Source organism: Phyllobates terribilis, unplaced genomic scaffold, assembly GCF_046119375.1.
Source record: "Phyllobates terribilis strain yellow unplaced genomic scaffold, ASM4611937v1 Scaffold_11__3_contigs__length_659146591, whole genome shotgun sequence".
Lineage (NCBI taxonomy): Eukaryota > Metazoa > Chordata > Amphibia > Anura > Dendrobatidae > Phyllobates > Phyllobates terribilis.
Genome location: NW_027362771.1, coordinates 595575567 through 595598201, shown reverse-complemented (window position 1 = coordinate 595598201; position 22635 = coordinate 595575567). Strand labels below are relative to the sequence as shown.

General features: G+C 47.0%; 1 protein-coding gene across 1 annotated transcript in view; it reads right to left on the bottom strand.

Moving 5' to 3' along the window:
• Window positions 1-4275: 4275 nt before the first annotated feature.
• AP1S1 (adaptor related protein complex 1 subunit sigma 1) overlaps window positions 4276-22635 on the bottom strand; it is a 51620-nt gene continuing 33260 nt past the window's right edge. Inside the window, exons 4-5 of the mRNA XM_073654414.1 lie at window positions 17315-17452; window positions 4276-4543 (exon numbers count right to left, since the gene is read on the bottom strand). Coding sequence (XP_073510515.1) covers window positions 4496-4543; window positions 17315-17452 — 186 coding nt within the window. The 3' untranslated portion in view covers window positions 4276-4495. The remainder of the gene's footprint in view (window positions 4544-17314; window positions 17453-22635) is intronic.

Sequence of the window (22635 nt, the reverse complement as noted above, 5' to 3'; positions counted from 1 at the left end):
GAAATCAAACAGTTTTCAACTCAAAACTTTATTCTAGGTGATGTTACATTTGCACATAGGACCCCTTGTTCGAAAGGAGCTTCTGAACTCTCTCGTCCATTGAATTTGTCAGGTTTTGGATGGTTTCTGCTTCAATTGTTTTGCATGAGGACAGAATACCCTCCCAGAGCTGGTGCTTAGATGTGAACTGCCTCCCGCCATCATAGACACTCCTTTTAATGATGCTTCAGAGGTTCTCAATGGGGTTGAGGTCAGGGGAGCATGGGGGTCACACCATAAGTTTGTCCCCTTTTATGCCCATATCAGCCAGAGATGCAGATGTTTTATGTGCAGCATGAGACGGGGCATTATCATGCAGAAAAATGATCTCGATGGTCCAGATGGATGGAGTGGAGGATGGCTGGTTGATGGACACCCCATGCAAACACGGCTACAGCGCCAACAAGGAGGAGGTGGAGTAATGTTTTGGGCTGGAATCATGGGGAGAGAGACCACACGCTGTCTTAAGACTCGTATTAGAGAACGTGTGTTGGGGATTTTAGCAGCTGTGGAACAAAATGATCTATCAATGTTAAAAATCATCCCGAAGAACTTCAAATTATATCACAAGTGTAATGTGAAGCTGTTAAGGGTAAAAGGGATAGACATGGTTGTACCAGGGATACGTGGTGGCCCCTTATCCCGGAGATTTGCTCAGATTGAAACAAGGTGGATTTGGACCTTGAAAACACTACATCCGAGCGGTCTAAATGAGAACAGTAGTTTTGCCCCATTCTTATGGTGCAGTCCTGTAGGTGAGCGTTTTGCGCCATTGGGGCAATATACTTACTGTTTTTTAAGTATTGTGTGTTCTGGTGATTTTAATTGTATTCTTCTTTGCAGGTTTAACGACTTCTATATCGTGGCTGAACATAAGGTCATCCTTGTGTCATCTGACCCGATCCATCTTTTACGGCTGCCATTCAGAAAATGTGTATGCAGTGGGATTTCCACCATCCTTCAGCATGGGGATACACTTCTGGATCCCCCCTTATTTTTGGCAATACCTCATATTAAATATGACTATTCTGTGATGGTCTTCTATGCAGTGACTGTTTAGATATACTTACTGTGTGGGTTTTAGGGTCATGGGGAGTATTTTGGTGGTACATGTCCATATTTCAGCTAGGGGCTCTCTTTTTTTGGAGCACTATTGAATGTACATGTAACAGTATTATGGGATTAATATTAATATTGGTGGCGATGTTCTATTAATCGATGTGATTTGGTCATTATATGTTTATCTGATGATATTTTATACATCACTCGTGTTATGAACAGCTCCGTTTATACGGTCCTATATACTATTCCACATATATGACTATTTGAAGTGACTTATGTAGTACTTGGTTTTTCTCTTTATAGCTTTGTTCTGATACAGTTGTCCACCAGTACGATCAGTATCAGGACTCCTTACGCTCTGAATAGGATATTCCCTGACCCTTTCAGATTTTGCATGATGGACATTTCCATGCACTTTACATATTGTGTCCTAGTAATTGGTGTTAGGATCTAGATATCCCTACACATATCACCCCGTGATTCAGTACGCAGGGGTGTCGCCGTCCTTACATACCCGATTCCTTTCGGCATCCCTGGGTGGTTCTGGCCACCGCGATCAGGTATCTTAGTTACGGTGACGCGTCTTGCGTCATTTCCGGGCAGTCGCGGTGGTATACTGGGTAGCATTCGTTCCTACCATGGCAACGATGACTTCCGTTGAAGGCGATGCCGCGTCCTCTTTTGTCTGCGGCCCGCGCACAAATGTATTTAAGGCATCAGCTGTTCATCCAGTGTAGTCCCCTTGAGAAAGGCACAAGCGCCGAAACGCGCGTCGGGGTAACACGTGCAGATGCAGGTTGATGTGGTGTTTTTTCATTCCTACTAAGGTAATTACGGCCTATGGTGGCCATATTTGATGTGAGGGACATTGATGTATATACATACTAGTACGCTATTTATTATGTAATATGTCTCCTTCCTTTATGCTCCAGCACCACTATATCCCATTCTATTAATAGCTATAGCTTAGTATGAACATAGAGGGGTCCTATACCTGCATTTGACACGTTGTGTATCTGCTTTTAAAATTATTTTTAAGTATATATGTATTTTTCTGTCCTCCTCCCCATACACTCTGTGTAGTATTTATAATAAAGTTCTTTCATCTTTTTCACTATGATGGACCATTTGATCGTCTTCTTTCTGCCTTTCGGCACTCCCTTGAAGGTGCTGGAGTGGCTTAGCCAGTCTCCAGCCAAACCCTAAAGAAAATCTTTGGAGGAAGCGGAAACTCAATGTTGCCCAGCGACAGCCAAGAAACCTGAAAGATCTGTATGGAGAAGTAGGCCAAAATCCCTGCAAACCTGGTCAAGAACTACAGGAAACACCTGACCTCTGTAACTGCAAAGGTTTCCGTACCAAATATTAAAGTTTTGTTTTTCTATTGTATCAAATACTTATTTCATGCAATAAAATGCTAATTATGTAAGAATCATACAATGTGATTTTCTGGATTTTTTCTCTCACAGGTGAAGTGACCTACGATGAAAATTATAGACCTCCCCATTCTTTGTAGGTGGGAAAACTTGCAAAATCTGCAGTGTATCAAATACTTATTTTCCCCCACTGTATGTGATGTATATGCTCCAGCGTCTCCGCTGTGATGTATATGCTCCAGCGTCTCCGCTGTGATGTATATGCTCCAGCGTCTCCGCTGTGATGTATATGCTCCAGTGTCTCCGCTGTGATGCATATGCTCCAGCGTCTCCGCTGTGATGCATATGCTCCAGCGTCTCCGATGTGATGTATATGCTCCAGCGTCTCCGATGTGATGTATATGCTTCAGCCCCAGTGTCTCACATGTGAGATGAATATCCCATTGTGAGGAGACCTGCAGTGTAATATACATCTGTGTTCGGGACAACATACTGCTGCGAGTTATTATCAAACTCATTGCAAAGAGTCACATAGTCCAGACCGAAGAAAACAAGGAAAATCAATAAGGAGTAGCAACATCATCAATATCACCTAACATGACACCTCACCAAAGACAAACAGTTCCACCATCACATTAGGGGGGAGTTCATTAAATGTTTGAGCAAATATAGCAGGGTAAGTTTGAAGTTGATCATTCTGTGCGGCACCCCTAATGATGTTATAAATATCCAAATGGCCCCTGGCAGAAAAAAAAAAAAAAAAAAAGGCTCCCCACCCCTGCGGTACAGCTCAGAAATTCTTAACAGGAAGCTATAAAGTGAACCGTTCTGCATCTCTTAACATATTATCATTATATTTTTTTTAAGCTACTATTGTGCAGTCTAGTGATTAAAAAAAATATATAAATTTCTACCCGAAAACCATCACCAAGTAGCTGCTGTTCATTTTACTATTCTAATTAAAAGTCTATTAAATGAAACATTTCACATAGTTATAAAATTACCATTTTATCCTGATTAAAGCTCATCTTGTGCAGTTGTTATATATATATATATATAAAAAACTATAACATTTCTACCTGGAAACCATCAAGAAGCAGATGCTTTTGATTTTGCCCTTTGTAGTAGGAGTCTATGAGATGAAACTTTTTTTTTAATTCATCATTGTTTAAAACTTCTTCTGTGTGGATAAAGAGACAAAAGAATATGAAAATCCTAATCGGGAAACAGTCATCAAGTTGCTGTTCACGGATCTATAATTCCACATAATCTACGTTTGTTGATTACAATCGAGTTGGGAAAGCTACGTCATGTGGATATTGCATAAGTGTCACAATTTTTCTGTAGATTGAAGACCCAGCTTGTTGACTGTTTCCAGTTACCAATATATTTTTCTTCCCCACCCCAGTAACACCCAGCAAACCTGCACAAGACTGGAGGAACTAACATGAAGCGGGGGGTCAGATAGCAGCATTCATGTTTTATTCCAGAAGTTCGTGTGGTGGTGGGGATGAGTGGGGGTGTCAAGAACGTCTTGAAGAACCGGCGCTGATAGGGGGGGGGGGGGGGGGAAGTGGTCCACCCCTCCTGCCGTCCACAATTCTTTTAGGATAATAATTCAGCAAGTGAGAGATTTCGGAGCGGAAACAGAAGAGCCCATCACCAAAAATATATATATATTAAAAAAAAAAAAAAAAAAAAAAAAATCAATATCACGTGCCGCAACCGACTGTATACAAAAAAGTGTTACGTTATGTGTCCCTACGCGTTTTGTAGGGTGGGGGAAGGGAGGAGCGGATTGAAAAGTGCAATTGGTCCCTTTATTTTTGCTTGCAGACGGTGAAAAAAAACAAAAAATACAAGCAGCTACGCACAGACAGACACAGGACTATGGCGGAGTGTGTGCGTGTGCCGGTCCAGGAGATCCTGCAGTGATTGTACAGTGTGAGGAATGTCAGAACTGGGGACATGGAAAAGGATTGGGTCACAAAAAAAACAGGCAGGAGGTATCCTCTGTATCAAGCCAGTCCCATCTCTTCTAGAACGCTCCGCGGAGACTCATCCTCCTGCCGAGAAACAGAACATGGGGTCAGACACAGGCAGCAGGCCCCCGCCCCAACCCCATCACACAGCGACGCCACCAGCAGAATAGTGAGCGCAGCTCTGGAGTATAATACAGGATGTAACTCAGGATCAGTAATGTAATGTATGTACACAGTGACTGCACCAGCAGAATAGTGAGTGCAGCTCTGGAGTATAATACAGGATGTAACTCAGGATCAGTAATGTAATGTATGTACACAGTGACTGCACCAGCAGAATAGTGAGTATAGCTCTGGGGTATAATACAGGATGTAACTCAGGATCAGTAATGTAATGTATGTACACAGTGACTGCACCAGCAGAATAGGGAGTGCAGCTCTGGGGTATAATACAGGATGTAACTCAGGATCAGTAATGTAATGTATGTACACAGTGACTGCAGCAGCAGAATAGTGAGCGCAGCTCTGGAGTATAATACAGGATGTAACTCAGGATCAGTAATGTAATGTATGTACACAGTGACTGCACCAGCAGAATAGTGAGTGCAGCTCTGGAGTATAATACAGGATGTAACTCAGGATCAGTAATGTAATGTATGTACACAGTGACTGCTCCAGCAGAATAGTGAGTGCAGCTCTGGAGTATAATACAGGAGGTAACTCAGGATCAGTAATGTATGTACACAGTGACTGCACCAGCAGAATAGTGAGTGCAGCTCTGGAGTATAATACAGGATGTAACTCAGGATCAGTAATGTAATGTATGTACACAGTGACTGCTCCAGCAGAATAGTGAGTGCAGCTCTGGAGTATAATACAGGATGTAACTCAGGATCAGTAATGTAATGTATGTACACAGTGACTGCACCAGCAGTATAGTGAGTGCAGCTCTAGAGTATAATACAGGAGGTAACTCAGGATCAGTAATGTAATGTATGTACACAGTGACTGCACCAGCAGAATAGTGAGTGCAGCTCTGGAGTATAATACAGGAGGTAACTCAGGATCAGTAATGTAATGTATGTACACAGTGACTGCACCAGCAGAATAGTGAGTGCAGCTCTGGAGTATAATACAGGATGTAACTCAGGATCAGTAATGTAATGTATGTACACAGTGACTGCACCAGCACAATAGTGAGTGCAGCTCTGGGGTATAATACAGGATGTAACTCAGGATCAGTAATGTAACGTATGTACACAGTGACTGCACCAGCAGAATAGTGAGTGCAGCTCTGGAGTATAATACAGGATGTAACTCAGGATCAGTAATGTAATGTATGTACACAGTGACTGCACCAGCAGAATAGTGAGTGCAGCTCTGGAGGATAATACAGGATGTAACTCAGGATCAGTAATGTAATGTATGTACACAGTGACTGCACCAGCAGAATAGTGAGTGCAGCTCTGGAGTATAATACAGGATGTAACTCAGGATCAGTAATGTAATGTATGTACACAGTGACTGCACCAGCAGAATAGTGAGTGCAGCTCTGGTGTATAATACAGGATGTAACTCAGGATCAGTAATGTAATGTATGTACACAGTGACTGCACCAGCAGAATAGTGAGTGCAGCTCTGGAGTATAATACATGATGTAACTCAGGATCAGTAATGTAATGTATGTACACAGTGACTGCACCAACAGAATAGTGAGTGCAGCTCTGGAGTATAATACAGGATGTAACTCAGGATCAGTAATGTAATGTATGTGCACAGTGACTGCACCAACAGAATAGTGAGTGCAGCTCTGGAGTATAATACAGGATGTAACTCAGGATCAGTAATGTAATGTATGTACACAGTGACTGCACCAGCAGAATAATGAGTGCAGCTCTGGAGGATAATACAGGATGTAACTCAGGATCAGTAATGTAATGTATGTACACAGTGACTGCACCAGCAGAATAGTGAGTGCAGCTCTGGAGGATAATACAGGATGTAACTCAGGATCAGTAATGTAATGTATGTACACAGTGACTGCACCAGCAGAATAGTGAGTGCAGCTCTGGAGTATAATACAGGATGTAACTCAGGATCAGTAATGTAATGTATGTGCACAGTGACTGCACCAACAGAATAGTGAGTGCAGCTCTGGAGTATAATACAGGATGTAACTCAGGATCAGTAATGTAATGTATGTACACAGTGACTGCACCAGCAGAATAGTGAGTGCAGCTCTGGAGTATAATACAGGATGTAACTCAGGATCAGTAATGTAATGTATGTACACAGTGACTGCACCAGCAGAATAGTGAGTGCAGCTCTGGAGTATAATACAGAATGTAACTCAGGATCAGTAATGTAATGTATGTACACAGTGACTGCACCAGCAGAATAGTGAGTGCAGCTCTGGAGTATAATACAGGATATAACTCAGGATCAGTAATGTAATGTATGTACACAGTGACTGCACCAGCAGAATAGTGAGTGCAGCTCTGGAGTATAATACAGGAGGTAACTCAGGATCAGTAATGTAATGTATGTACACAGTGACTGCACCAGCAGAATAGTGGGTGCAGCTCTGGAGTATAATACAGGATGTAACTCAGGATCAGTAATGTAATGTATGTACATAGTGACTGCACCAGCAGAATAGTGAGTGCAGCTCTGGAGTATAATACAGGAGGTAACTCAGGATCAGTAATGTATGTACACAGTGACTGCACCAGCAGAATAGTGAGTGCAGCTCTGGAGCATAACACAGGATGTAACTCAGGATCAGTAATGTAATGTGTGTACACAGTGACTGCACCAGCAGAATAGTGAGTGCAGCTCTGGAGTATAATACAGGATGTAACTCAGGATCAGTAATGTAATGTATGTACACAGTGACAGACCAGCAGAATAGTGAGTGCAGCTCTGGAGTATAATACAGTAGGTAACTCAGGATCAGTAATGTAATGTATGTACACAGTGACTGCACCAGCAGAATATTGAGTGCAGCTCTGAAGTATAATACAGGAGGTAACTCAGGATCAGTAATGTATGTACACAGTGACTGCACCAGCAGAATAGTGAGTGCAGCTCTGGAGTATAATACAGGATATAACTCAGGATCAGTAATGTAATGTATGTACACAGTGACTGCACCAGCAGAATAGTGAGTGCAGCTCTGGAGCATAACACAGGATGTAACTCAGGATCAGTAATGTAATGTATGTACATAGTGACTGCACCAGCAGAATAGTGAGTGCAGCTCTGGAGTATAATACAGGAGGTAACTCAGGATCAGTAATGTATGTACACAGTGACTGCACCAGCAGAATAGTGAGTGCAGCTCTGGAGCATAACACAGGATGTAACTCAGGATCAGTAATGTAATGTATGGACACAGTGACTGCACCAGCAGAATAGAGAGTGCAGCTCTGGAGTATAATACAGGATGTAACTCAGGATCAGTAATGTAATGTATGTACACAGTGACAGACCAGCAGAATAGTGAGTGCAGCTCTGGAGTATAATACAGGAGGTAACTCAGGATCAGTAATGTAATGTATGTACACAGTGACTGCACCAGCAGAATAGTGAGTGCAGCTCTGAAGTATAATACAGGAGGTAACTCAGGATCAGTAATGTATGTACACAGTGACTGCACCAGCAGAATAGTGAGTGCAGCTCTGGAGTATAATACAGGATATAACTCAGGATCAGTAATGTAATGTATGTACACAGTGACTGCACCAGCAGAATAGTGAGTGCAGCTCTGGAGTATAATACAGGATGTAACTCAGGATCAGTAATGTAATGTATGTACACAGTGACTGCACCAGCAGAATATTGAGTGCAGCTCTGGAGCATAATACAGGATGTAAGTCAGGATCAGTAATGTAATGTATGTACACAGTGACTGCACCAGCAGAATAGTGAGTGCAGCTCTGGAGTATAATACAGGAGGTAACTCAGGATCAGTAATGTAATGTATGTACACAGTGACTGCACCAGCAGAATAGTGAGTGCAGCTCTGGAGTATAATACAGGATGTAACTCAGGATCAGTAATGTATGTACACAGTGACTGCACCAGCAGAATAGTGAGTGCAGCTCTGGAGCATAATACAGGATGTAACTCAGGATCAGTACAGAATCAGTAATGTATGTACACAGTGACTGCACCAGCAGAATAGTGAGTGCAGCTCTGGTGTATAATACAGGATGTAACTCAGGATCAGTAATGTAATGTATGTACACAGTGACTGCACCAGCAGAATAGTGAGTGCAGCTCTGGAGTATAATACAGGATGTAACTCAGGATCAGTAATGTAATGTATGTACACAGTGACTGCACCAGCAGAATAGTGAGTGCAGCTCTGGAGTATAATACAGGATGTAACTCAGGATCAGTACAGGATCAGTAATGTATGTACACAGTGACTGCACCAGCAGAATTGTGAATGCAGCTCTGGGGTATAAACATGATGTAACTCAGGATCAGTAATGTAATGTATGTTCATAGTGACTGCACCAGCAGAATAGTGAGTGCAGCTCTGGGGTATAAACATGATGTAACTTAGGATCAGTACAAGATCAGTAATGTAAGGTTTGTACACAGTGACTCTACTAGCAGAATAGTGAGTGCAGCTCCGGAGTATAATACAGGATGTAACTCAGATTACCTAATCTTTTAAAATAGCCAGGCAGACCAGAGCAAACGATGCACACTGAGCGATATAGGAGAGTGCCGAGTGCGCGGAGGCCGCTATGGTGCTCGGCAGCACGGGTCCGGTGTACACGGACACATATGCTGCATAACAGATCATTTCACCCAATGAACGAGACGTCAGCACATTGATCGGGTGATTGACAGCCTGTATACACAGCAAGGTAATAGTGACCAGGATCATCATACAGTGTGAACGCCCCTATGGTAATGTCCAAGTCACCTCATCCCAGTGTCTGGCTATGGGTAAATGGATGTTCGTCACCTCGGTGCTCTCATACATTGTGTGTAATGTTTATTCAGTGTTTTATGCCTTTCTCTCCTTCCACTGTGTGCGCTGAGGTGCCGCGTGCACTGAGGTGCTGTGAGTATTGAGGTTCTGCAGCAGCTGAGGTGCCGCGTGCTGAGGTGCCGCGTGCGCTGAGGTGCTGTGAGTACTGAGGTTCTGCAGCAGCTGAGGTGCCGCGTGCGCTGAGGTGCCGCGTGCGCTGAGGTGCTGTGAGTACTGAGGTTCTGCAGCAGCTGAGGTGCTGCGTGCGCTGAGGTGCTGCGTGCGCTGAGGTGCCGCGTGCGCCGAGGTGCTGTGAGTACTGAGGTTCTGCAGCAGCTGAGGTGCTGTGTGCGCTGAGGTGCCGCGTGCGCTGAGGTGCTGTGAGTACTGAGGTTCTGCAGCAGCTGAGGTGCTGTGTGCGCTGAGGTGCCGCGTGTGCTGAGGTGCTGTGAGTACTGAGGTTCTGCAGCAGCTGAGGTGCTGCGTGTGCTGAGGTGCTGCGTGCGCTGAGGTGCCGCGTGCGCTGAGGTTCTGCAGCAGCTGAGGTATTATGAAGTTCTGCAGCATAATGTACATAAGTATTATTATAGTGGGGTCTCCTGTGACTGTGGGAGTCTGCATATCCTGTCTGATTGTAGGGGGTCCGGCTAACACTAGGAATGAGGGTCCATGACGTCTCCTTGTCATTCAGCGTTTTGCTATCATCGCCCTGTGGCTACCGATCAGCGTCCGGCTCCTGCCGTCCCTATAATCATTAATAACCCCCGGTTTCACCATTTATCACTGACGGCCCCTCTCCTCGGCTCATAGATCATCATCATCACCGCTGCCTTCATTTCCCCCTGTCGTACGGATATGTGGCGCCCCCACCCTACCGCGGATCATTAATGCTTCTGCTTCCCATTCATCATCTCATACAAGCTGTGAATGGCGCACACACCTGATCCGCCGCATGTCCCTACTACTGAGGTTCGGCCCCCCACTCTATATAATCCCCCCACCCGCTCCTTCGTAATCTCCCCACGACACACACTCTTTATCTCCCTCCCTCCCACTCTATCTCCAGTGTGGAAATTTCTTGTGATGAAAGTGAGTGGGTGGGAGTCAGTGAGCTGTGACAGGACAAGAGATGGGTGATTCATCCACTGCAGAGAAAGGGGTGGGGGAGCGAGGGAGCGAGCGAGGGAGACACAAAGGAAACGAGAGAGACCAGTGTAACAAGAGAGCGAGACAACCCGAGACTCACCGGAGAGCGAGCGAGACTCACCAGAGAGCAGAGAGAGGGAGAGAGAGCGAGGGAGACACAAAGGAAACGAGAGAGACCAGTGTAACAAGAGAGCGAGACAACCCGAGACTCACCGGAGAGCGAGCGAGACTCACCAGAGAGCAGAGAGAGGGAGAGAGAGCGAGGGAGACACAAAGGAAACGAGAGAGACCAGTGTAACAAGAGAGCGAGACAACCCGAGACTCACCGGAGAGCGAGCGAGACTCACCAGAGAGCAGAGAGAGGGAGAGAGAGCGAGGGAGACACAAAGGAAACGAGAGAGACCAGTGTAACAAGAGAGCGAGACAACCCGAGACTCACCGGAGAGCGAGCGAGACTCACCAGAGAGCAGAGAGAGGGAGAGCGAGCGAGGGAGACACAAAGGAAACGAGAGAGACCAGTGTAACAAGAGAGCGAGACAACGCGAGACTCACCGGAGAGCGAGCGAGAGAGAGCGAGGGAGACACAAAGGAAACGAGAGAGACCAGTGTAACAAGAGTGAGACAACCCGAGACTCACCGGAGAGCGAGCGAGACTCACCAGAGAGCAGAGAGAGGGAGAGCGAGCGAGGGAGACACAAAGGAAACGAGAAAGACCAGTGTAACAAGAGAGCGAGACAACCCGAGACTCACCGGAGAGCGAGCGAGACTCACCAGAGAGGGGACGGAGAGCGAGCGAGGGAGACAGAAAGGAAACTAGAGAGACCAGTGTAACAAGAGAGCGAGACAACCCGAGACTCACCGGAGAGCGAGCGAGACTCACCAGAGAGCAGAGAGAGGGAGAGCGAGCGAGGGAGACACAAAGGAAACGAGAGAGACCAGTGTAACAAGAGAGCGAGCGAGACTCACCAGAGAGAGGGAGAGCGAGCGAGGGAGACACAAAGGAAACGAGAGAGACCAGTGTAACAAGAGAGCGAGACAACCCGAGACTCACCGGAGAGCGAGCGAGACTCACCAGAGAGCAGAGAGAGGGAGAGAGAGCGAGGGAGACACAAAGGAAACGAGAGAGACCAGTGTAACAAGAGAGCGAGACAACCCGAGACTCACCGGAGAGCGAGCGAGACTCACCAGAGAGCAGAGAGAGGGAGAGCGAGCGAGGGAGACACAAAGGAAACGAGAGAGACCAGTGTAACAAGAGAGCGAGACAACGCGAGACTCACCGGAGAGCGAGCGAGAGAGAGCGAGGGAGACACAAAGGAAACGAGAGAGACCAGTGTAACAAGAGTGAGACAACCCGAGACTCACCGGAGAGCGAGCGAGACTCACCAGAGAGCAGAGAGAGGGAGAGCGAGCGAGGGAGACACAAAGGAAACGAGAAAGACCAGTGTAACAAGAGAGCGAGACAACCCGAGACTCACCGGAGAGCGAGCGAGACTCACCAGAGAGGGGACGGAGAGCGAGCGAGGGAGACAGAAAGGAAACTAGAGAGACCAGTGTAACAAGAGAGCGAGACAACCCGAGACTCACCGGAGAGCGAGCGAGACTCACCAGAGAGCAGAGAGAGGGAGAGCGAGCGAGGGAGACACAAAGGAAACGAGAGAGACCAGTGTAACAAGAGAGCGAGCGAGACTCACCAGAGAGAGGGAGAGCGAGCGAGGGAAACACAAAGGAAACTAGAGAGACCAGTGTAACAAGAGAGCGAGACAACCCGAGACTCACCGGAGAGCGAGCGAGACTCACCAGAGAGCAGAGAGAGGGAGAGCGAGCGAGGGAGACACAAAGGAAACGAGAGAGACCAGTGTAACAAGAGAGCGAGACAACCCGAGACTCACCGGAGAGCGAGCGAGACTCACCAGAGAGCAGAGAGAGGGAGAGCGAGCGAGGGAGACACAAAGGAAACGAGAGAGACCAGTGTAACAAGAGAGCGAGACAACCCGAGACTCACCGGAGAGCGAGCGAGACTCACCAGAGAGCAGAGAGAGGGAGAGCGAGCGAGGGAGACACAAAGGAAACGAGAGAGACCAGTGTAACAAGAGAGCGAGACAACCCGAGACTCACCGGAGAGCGAGCGAGACTCACCAGAGAGCAGAGAGAGGGAGAGAGAGCGAGGGAGACACAAAGGAAACGAGAGAGACCAGTGTAACAAGAGTGAGACAACCCGAGACTCACCGGAGAGCGAGCGAGACTCACCAGAGAGCAGAGAGAGGGAGAGCGAGCGAGGGAGACACAAAGGAAACGAGAGAGACCAGTGTAACAAGAGAGCGAGACAACCCGAGACTCACCGGAGAGCGAGCGAGACTCACCAGAGAGGGGACGGAGAGCGAGCGAGGGAGACAGAAAGGAAACTAGAGAGACCAGTGTAACAAGAGAGCGAGACAACCCGAGACTCACCGGAGAGCGAGCGAGACTCACCAGAGAGCAGAGAGAGGGAGAGCGAGCGAGGGAGACACAAAGGAAACGAGAGAGACCAGTGTAACAAGAGAGCAAGACAACCCGAGACTCACCAGAGAGAGGGAGAGCGAGCGAGGGAGACACAAAGGAAACGAGAGAGACCAGTGTAACAAGAGAGCGAGACAACCCGAGACTCACCGGAGAGCGAGCGAGACTCACCAGAGAGCAGAGAGAGGGAGAGCGAGCGAGGGAAACACAAAGGAAACGAGAGAGACCAGTGTAACAAGAGAGCGAGACAACCCGAGACTCACCGGAGAGCGAGCGAGACTCACCAGAGAGCAGAGAGAGGGAGAGCGAGCGAGGGAGACACAAAGGAAACTAGAGAGACCAGTGTAACAGAGCGAGACAACCCGAGACTCACCGGAGAGCGAGCGAGACTCACCAGAGAGCAGAGAGAGGGAGAGCGAGCGAGGGAAACACAAAGGAAACTAGAGAGACCAGTGTAACAAGAGAGCGAGACAACCCGAGACTCACCGGAGAGCGAGCGAGACTCACCAGAGAGCAGAGAGAGGGAGAGAGAGCGAGGGAGACACAAAGGAAACGAGAGAGACCAGTGTAACAAGAGAGCGAGACAACCCGAGACTCACCGGAGAGCGAGCGAGACTCACCAGAGAGAGGGAGAGCGAGCGAGGGAGACACAAAGGAAACGAGAGAGACCAGTGTAACAAGAGAGCGAGACAACCCGAGACTCACCGGAGAGCGAGCGAGACTCACCAGAGAGCAGAGAGAGGGAGAGCGAGCGAGGGAGACACAAAGGAAACGAGAGAGACCAGTGTAACAAGAGAGCGAGACAACCCGAGACTCACCGGAGAGCGAGCGAGACTCACCAGAGAGCAGAGAGAGGGAGAGCGAGCGAGGGAAACACAAAGGAAACGAGAGAGACCAGTGTAACAAGAGAGCGAGACAACCCGAGACTCACCGGAGAGCAAGCGAGACTCACCAGAGAGCAGAGAGAGGGAGAGCGAGCGAGGGAGACACAAAGGAAACGAGAGAGACCAGTGTAACAAGAGAGCGAGACAACCCGAGACTCACCGGAGAGCGAGCGAGACTCACCAGAGAGCAGAGAGAAGGAGAGCGAGCGAGGGAGACACAAAGGAAACGAGAGAGACCAGTGTAACAAGAGAGCGAGACAACCCGAGACTCACCGGAGAGCGAGCGAGACTCACCAGAGAGCAGAGAGAGGGAGAGCGAGCGAGGGAGACACAAAGGAAACGAGAGAGACCAGTGTAACAAGAGAGCTGACAACCCGAGACTCACCAGAGAGGGGGCCGAGGGCGGGCGAGACTCACCAGAGAGGGGGCCGAGGGCGGGCGAGACTCACCAGAGAGGGGGCCGAGACTCACCAGAGAGGGGGCCGAGACTCACCAGAGAGGGGGCCGAGACTCACCAGAGAGGGGGCCGAGGGCGGGCGAGACTCACCAGAGAGGGGGCCGAGACTCACCAGAGAGGGGGCCGAGACTCACCAGAGAGGGGGCCGAGACTCACCAGAGAGGGGGCCGAGACTCACCAGAGAGGGGGGCGAGACTCACCAGAGAGGGGGCCGAGGGCGGGCGAGACTCACCAGAGAGGGGGCCGAGGGCGGGCGAGACTCACCAGAGAGGGGGCCGAGGGCGGGCGAGACTCACCAGAGAGGGGGCCGAGGGCGAGCGAGACTCACCAGAGAGGGGGCCGAGGGCGAGCGAGACTCACCAGAGAGGGGGCCGAGGGCGAGCGAGACTCACCAGAGAGGGGGCCGAGGGCGAGCGAGACTCACCAGAGAGGGGGCCGAGGGCGAGCGAGACTCACCAGAGAGGGGGCCGAGGGCGAGCGAGACTCACCAGAGAGGGGGCCGAGGGCGAGCGAGACTCACCAGAGAGGGGGCCGAGGGCGAGCGAGACTCACCAGAGAGGGGGCCGAGGGCGAGCGAGACTCACCAGAGAGGGGGCCGAGGGCGAGCGAGACTCACCAGAGAGGGGGCCGAGGGCGAGCGAGACTCACCAGAGAGGGGGCCGAGGGCGAGCGAGACTCACCAGAGAGGGGGCCGAGGGCGAGCGAGACTCACCAGAGAGGGGGCCGAGGGCGAGCGAGACTCACCAGAGAGGGGGCCGAGGGCGAGCGAGACTCACCAGAGAGGGGGCCGAGGGCGAGCGAGACTCACCAGAGAGGGGGCCGAGGGCGAGCGAGACTCACCAGAGAGGGGGCCGAGGGCGAGCGAGACTCACCAGAGAGGGGGCCGAGGGCGAGCGAGACTCACCAGAGAGGGGGCCGAGGGCGAGCGAGACTCACCAGAGAGGGGGCCGAGGGCGAGCGAGACTCACCAGAGAGGGGGCCGAGGGCGAGCGAGACTCACCAGAGAGGGGGCCGAGGGCGAGCGAGACTCACCAGAGAGGGGGCCGAGGGCGAGCGAGACTCACCAGAGAGGGGGCCGAGGGCGAGCGAGACTCACCAGAGAGGGGGCCGAGGGCGAGCGAGACTCACCAGAGAGGGGGCGGAGAGCGAGCGAGACTCACCAGAGAGGGGGCGGAGAGCGAGCGAGACTCACCAGAGAGGGGGCGGAGAGCGAGCGAGACTCACCAGAGAGGGGGCGGAGAGCGAGCGAGACTCACCAGAGAGGGGGCGGAGAGCGAGCGAGACTCACCAGAGAGGGGGCGGAGAGCGAGCGAGACTCACCAGAGAGGGGGCGGAGAGCGAGCGAGACTCACCAGAGAGGGGGCGGAGAGCGAGCGAGACTCACCAGAGAGGGGGCGGAGAGCGAGCGAGACTCACCAGAGAGGGGGCGGAGAGCGAGCGAGACTCACCAGAGAGGGGGCGGAGAGCGAGCGAGACTCACCAGAGAGGGGGCGGAGAGCGAACGAGACAGGAAACTGAAGAGACCAGTGTAACAAGAGAGCAAGACAACGCGAGCCTCGCCACAGAGGGGAAACAACAGAGCGAGCCAGCCTCGCCACAGAGGGGAAACAAGAGAGCGAGCCAGCCTCGCCACAGAGGGGAAACAAGAGAGCGAGCCAGCCTCGCCACAGAGGGGAAACAAGAGAGCGAGCCAGCCTCGCCACAGAGGGGAAACAAGAGAGCGAGCCAGCCTCGCCACAGAGGGGAAACAAGAGAGCGAGCCAGCCTCGCCACAGAGGGGAAACAAGAGAGCGAGCCAGCCTCGCCACAGAGGGGAAACAAGAGAGCGAGCCAGCCTCGCCACAGAGGGGAAACAAGAGAGCGAGCCAGCCTCGCCACAGAGGGAAAACAAGAGAGCGAGCCAGCCTCGCCAGAGAGGGAAAACAAGAGAGCGAGCCAGCCTCGCCACAGAGGGGAAACAAGAGAGCGAGCCAGCCTCGCCAGAGAGGGGAAACAAGAGAGCGAGCCAGCCTCGCCACAGAGGGGAAACAAGAGAGCGAGCCAGCCTCGCCACAGAGGGGAAACAAGAGAGCGAGCCAGCCTCGCCAGAGAGGGGAAACAAGAGAGCGAGCCAGCCTCGCCAGAGAGGGGAAACAAGAGAGCGAGCCAGCCTCGCCAGAGAGGGGAAACAAGAGAGCGAGCCAGCCTCGCCAGAGAGGGGAAACAAGAGAGCGAGCCAGCCTCGCCAGAGAGGGGAAACAAGAGAGCGAGCCAGCCTCGCCAGAGAGGGGAAACAAGAGAGCGAGCCAGCCTCGCCAGAGAGGGGAAACAAGAGAGCGAGCCAGCCTCGCCAGAGAGGGGAAACAAGAGAGCGAGCCAGCCTCGCCAGAGAGGGGAAACAAGAGAGCGAGCCAGCCTCGCCAGAGAGGGGAAACAAGAGAGCGAGCCAGCCTCGCCAGAGAGGGGAGACAGACAGCGAGCGAGACTCAGAGAGCAAAGAGAGGGAGAGCGAGCAGAGCCTCGCCGACGGGAAAGGAGGGGCGGAGGGGAGACGGGAAAGGAGGGGCGGAGGGGAGACGGGAAAGGAGGGAAGACGGGAAAGGAGGGGCGGAGGGGAGACGGGAAAGGAGGGGCGGAGGGGAGACGGGAAAGGAGGGGCGGAGGGGAGACGGGAAAGGAGGGAAGACGGGAAAGGAGGGGCGGAGGGGAGACGGGACAGGAGGGGCGGAGGGGAGACGGGAAGGAGGGGTGGAGGGGAGACGGAAAAGGAGGGGTGGAGGGGAGACGGGAAAGGAGGGGTGGAGGGGAGACAAAGATGCCAGGCGAGGGACGAACAAGAAAAAAGGGGGGGTTCATGGAAGCGCCAACATTCATTAGTGGCAGGCAACGCAAGGGATTCTCACCTCCTGTAGCATATCTGACTGCTCTATTGCCTTCAGGACGCTCTTCTTGGATGTGTCCTGGATTTCACCTCCCATCAAGAATTCATCAAGGATAAAATAAGCCTTCTCAAAGTTAAATATGATGTCCAGCTCACACACCTGTAGGGGGAGACACAAGGCAGTGTGGTCAGTGTAGTTATATTGTGACCGGGGGTCACCGTAGAGACACATAAGACAGTAGGAAATGTATACAAAGAACAGAAGGTGTATTAACAAAATTATGTTGATAATGCTGCTAATATTACTATTTTTTGAAGATGCACTGAACATCTAAGAAATTGCTGCAAATATATTATTGTACATAGGGGCAGTATTATAGTAGTTATATTCTTGTACATAGGAGGAGTATTATAGTAGTTATATTCTTGTACATAGGAGCAGTATTATAGTAGTTATATTCTTGTACATAGGAGCAGTATTATAGTAGTTATATTCTTGTACATAGGAGCAGTATTATAGTAGTTATAATCTTATACATAGGAGCAGTATTATAGTAGTTATATTCTTATACATAGGAGCAGTATTATAGTAGATATATTCTTGTACATAGGAGGAAGTATTATAGTAGTTATATTCTTGTACATAGGAGGCAGTAGTATAGTAGTTATATTCTTATACATAGGAGCAGTATTATAGTAGATATATTCTTGTACATAGGAGGCAGTATTATAGTAGTTATATTCTTGTACATAGGAGCAGTATTATAGTAGTTATAATCTTATACATAGGGGGCAGTATTATAGTCGTTATATTTTTGTACATAGGGGGCAGTATTATAGTAGATATATTCTTGTACATAGGAGGAAGTATTATACTAGTTATATTCTTGTACATAGGAGGCAGTAGTATAGTAGTTATATACTTGTACATAGGAGCAGTATTATAGTAGTTATTCTTGTACATAGGGGCAGTATTATAGTAGCTATATTCTTGTACATAGGGGCAGTATTATAGTAGTTATATTATTGCACATAGGAGCAGTATTATAGTAGTTATATTCTTGTACATAGGGGCAGTATTATAGTAGTTATATTCTTGTACATAGGGGCAGTATTATAGTAGTTATATTCTTGTACATAGGAGCACTATTATAGTAGTTATATTCTTGTACATATGGAGCAGTATTATAGTAGTTATATTCTTGTACATAGGAGCAGTATTATAGTAGTTATATTCTTATATATAGGAGCAGTATTATAGTAGTTATATTCTTGTACATAGGAGCAGTATTATAGTAGTTCTATTCTTGTACATAGGGAGCAGTATTATAGTAGTTATATTCTTGTACATAGGGGGCAGTATTATAGTAGTTATAGTCTTGTACATAGGGGGCAGTATTATAGTAGTTATAGTCTTGTACATAGGGGGCAGTATTATAGTAGTTATATTCTTGTACATAGGAGCAGTATAATAGTAGTTATATTCTTATACATAGGAGCAGTGTTATAGTAGTTATATTCTTGTACATAGGGGCAGTATTATAGTAGTTATATTCTTATACATAGGAGCAGTGTTATAGTAGTTATATTCTTGTACATAGGGGCAGTATTATAGTAGTTATATTCTTGTACATAGGGGCAGTATTATAGTAGTTATATTCCTGTACATAGGGGGCAGTATTATAGTAGTTATATTCTTGTACAGGGGGGGGGGGGCAGTATTATAGTAGTTATATTCTTGTACATAGGAGCAGTATTATAGTAGTTATATTCTTGTACATAGGGGGCAGTATTATAGTAGTTATATTCTTGTATATAGGGGGCAGTATTATAGTAGTTATATTTCTGTACATAGGGGGCAGTATTATAGTAGTTATATTCTTGTCCATAGGGGGCAGTATTATAGTAGTTATATTCTTGTACATAGGAGCAGTATTAAAGTAGTTATATTCCTGTACATAGGGGGCAGTATTATACTAGTTATATTCTTGTACATAGTGGGCAGTATTATAGTAGTTACATTCCTGTACATAGGGGGCAGTATTATAGCAGCGATATTCTTGTACAGGGGGGGGGGGGCAGTATTACAGTAGTTATATTCTTGTACATAGCAGCAGTATTATAGTAGTTATATTCCTGTACATAGGGGGCAGTATTATAGTAGTTATATTCTTGTACATAGGGGGCAGTATTATAGTAGTTATATTCTTGTACATAAGGAGCAGTATTATAGTAGTTATATTCTTGTACATAGGAGCAGTATTATAGTAGTTATATTCTTGTACATAGGAGCAGTATTATAGTAGTTATATTCTTGTACATAGGAGCAGTATTATAGTAGTTATATTCTTGTACATAGGAGCAGTATTATTGTAGTTATATTCTTATACATAGGAGCAGTATTATAGTAGTTATATTCTTGTACATAGGGGCAGTATTATAGTAGTTATATTCTTGTGCGTAGGAGCAGTATTATAGTAGTTATATTCTTGTACATAGGAGCAGTATTATACTAGTTATATTCTTGTACACTTGGCAATATGATAGTAGTTATATTCTTGTACATACGGAGCAGTATTATAGTAGTTATATTCTTGTACATAGGAGCAGTATTATACTAGTTATATTCTTGTACATAGGGGCAGTATTATAGTAGTTATATTCTTGTACATGGGGCAGTATTATAGTAGTTATATTCTTGTACATAGGAGCAGTATTATAGTAGTTATATTCTTGTACATAGGGGCAGTATTATAGTAGTTATATTCTTGTACATAGGGGGCAGTATTATAGTAGTTATATTCTTGTACATAGTGGGCAGTATTATAGTAGTTACATTCCTGTACATAGGGGGCAGTATTATAGTAGCGATATTCTTGTACAGGGGGGGGGGGGCAGTATTACAGTAGTTATATTCTTGTACATAGCAGCAGTATTATAGTAGTTATATTCCTGTACATAGGGGGCAGTATTATAGTAGTTATATTCTTGTACATAGGGGGCAGTATTATAGTAGTTATATACTTGTACATAGGAGCAGTATTATAGTAGTTACAGTTATATGAAAAAGTTTGGGCACCCCTATTAATCTTAAGCTTAATGTTTTCTTAAAATTGGTGTTTTTGCAACAGCTATTTCAGTTTGATATATGTAATAACTGTTGGACACAGTAATGTTTCTGCCTTGAAATGAGGTTTATTGTACTAACAGAAAATGTGCAATCTGCATTCAAACAAAATTTGACAGGTGCATAAGTATGGGCACCCTTATCATTTTCTTGTTTTAAATACTCCTACCTACTTTTTACTGACTTACTAAAGCACTTTTTTTTGGTTTTGTAACCTCATTGAGCTTTGAACTTCATAGCCAGGTGTATGCAATCATGAGAAAAGCTACTTAAAGTGGCCACTTGCAAGTTGTTCTCCTGTTTGAATCTCCTCTGAAGAGTAGCGTCATGGGCTCCTCAAAACAACTGTCAAATGATCTCAAAACAAAGATTATTCAACATAGTTGTTCAGGGGAAGGATACAAAAAGCTGTCTCAGAGATTTAACCTGTCAGTTTCCACTGTGAGGAATATAGTAAGGAAATGGAAGAACACAGAGACAGTTCTTGTTAAGGTCAGAAGTGGCAGGCCAAGAAAAACATCAGAAAGGCAGAGAAGAAGAATAGTGAGATCAGTCAAGGACAATCCTCAGACCACCTCCAGAGAGCTGCAGCATCAACTTGCTGCAGATGGTGTCACTGTGCATCGGTCAACTATACAATGCACTTTGCACAAGGAGAAGCTGTATGGGAGAATGATGCGAAAGAAGCCGTTTCTGCAAGCACGCCACAAACAGAGTCGGCTGAGGTATGCAAAAGCACATTTGGAGAAGCCAATTTCTGTTTGGAAGAAGGTCCTGTGGACTGATGAAACCAAGATTGAGTTGTTTGGTCATACAAAAAGGCATTATGCATGGCAGCAAAAAAACACAGCATTCCAAGAAAAACACTTGCTACCCACAGTAAAATTTGGTGGCGGTTCCATCATGCTTTGGGGCTGTGTGGCCAATGCCGGCAACGGGAACCTTGTTAAAGTTGAGGGACGCATGGATTCCACTCAGTATCAGCAGATTCTTGACAATGTTCAAGAATCAGTGATAAAGTTGAAGTTACGCAGGGGATGGATCTTTCAGCAAGACAATGATCCAAAACACCGCTCCAAATCTACTCAGGCATTCATGCAGAGGAACAATTACAATGTTCTGGAATGGCCATCCCAGTCCCCAGACCTGAATATCATTGAACATCTGTGGGGTCATTTGAAGAGGGCTGTCCATGCTCGGCGACCATCAAACTTAACTGAACTGGAATTGTTTTGTAAAGAGGAATGGTCAAAAATACCTTCATCCAGGATCCAGGAAATCATTAAAAGCTACAGGAAGCGACTAGAGGCAAAAGGAGGATCTACTAAATATTAATGTCACTTTTCTGGTGAGGTGCCCATACTTATGCACCTGTCAAATTTTGTTTGAATGCAGATTGCACATTTTCTGTTAGTACAATAAACCTCATTTCAAGGCAGAAACATTACTGTGTCCAACAGTTATTACATATATCAAACTGAAAGAGCTGCTGCAAAAACACCAATTTTTATAAAACATTAAGCTTAAGATTAATAGGGGTGCCCAAACTTTTTCATATAACTGTATATTCTTGTACATAGGGGCAGTATTATAGTAGTTAAATTCTTGTACATAGGGAGCAGTATTATAGTAGTTATATTCTTGTACATAGGGGCAGTATTATAGTAGTTATATTCTTGTACATAGGGGCAGTATTATAGTAGTTATATTCTTGTACATAGGAGCAGTATTATAGTAGTTATATTCTTGTACATAGGAGCAGTATTATAGTAGTTATATTCTTATACATAGGAGCAGTATTATAGTAGTTATATTCTTGTACATAGGGGGCAGTATTATAGTAGTTATATTCTTGTACATAGGAGCAGTATTATAGTAGTTATATTCTTATACATAGGAGCAGTATTATAGTAGTTATATTCTTGTACATAGGGGCAGTATTATAGTAGTTATATTCTTGTACATAGGAGCAGTATTATAGTAGATATATTCTTGTACATAGGAGCAGTATTATAGTAGTTATATTCTTGTACATAGGGGCAGTATTATAGTAGTTATATTCTTGTACATAGGGGGCAGTATTATAGTAGTTATATTCTTGTACATAGGGGCAGTATTATAGTAGTTATATTCTTGTACATAGGAGCAGTATTATAGTAGTTATATTCGTGTACATAGAGGCAGTATTCTAGTAGTTATATTCTTGTACATAGCGG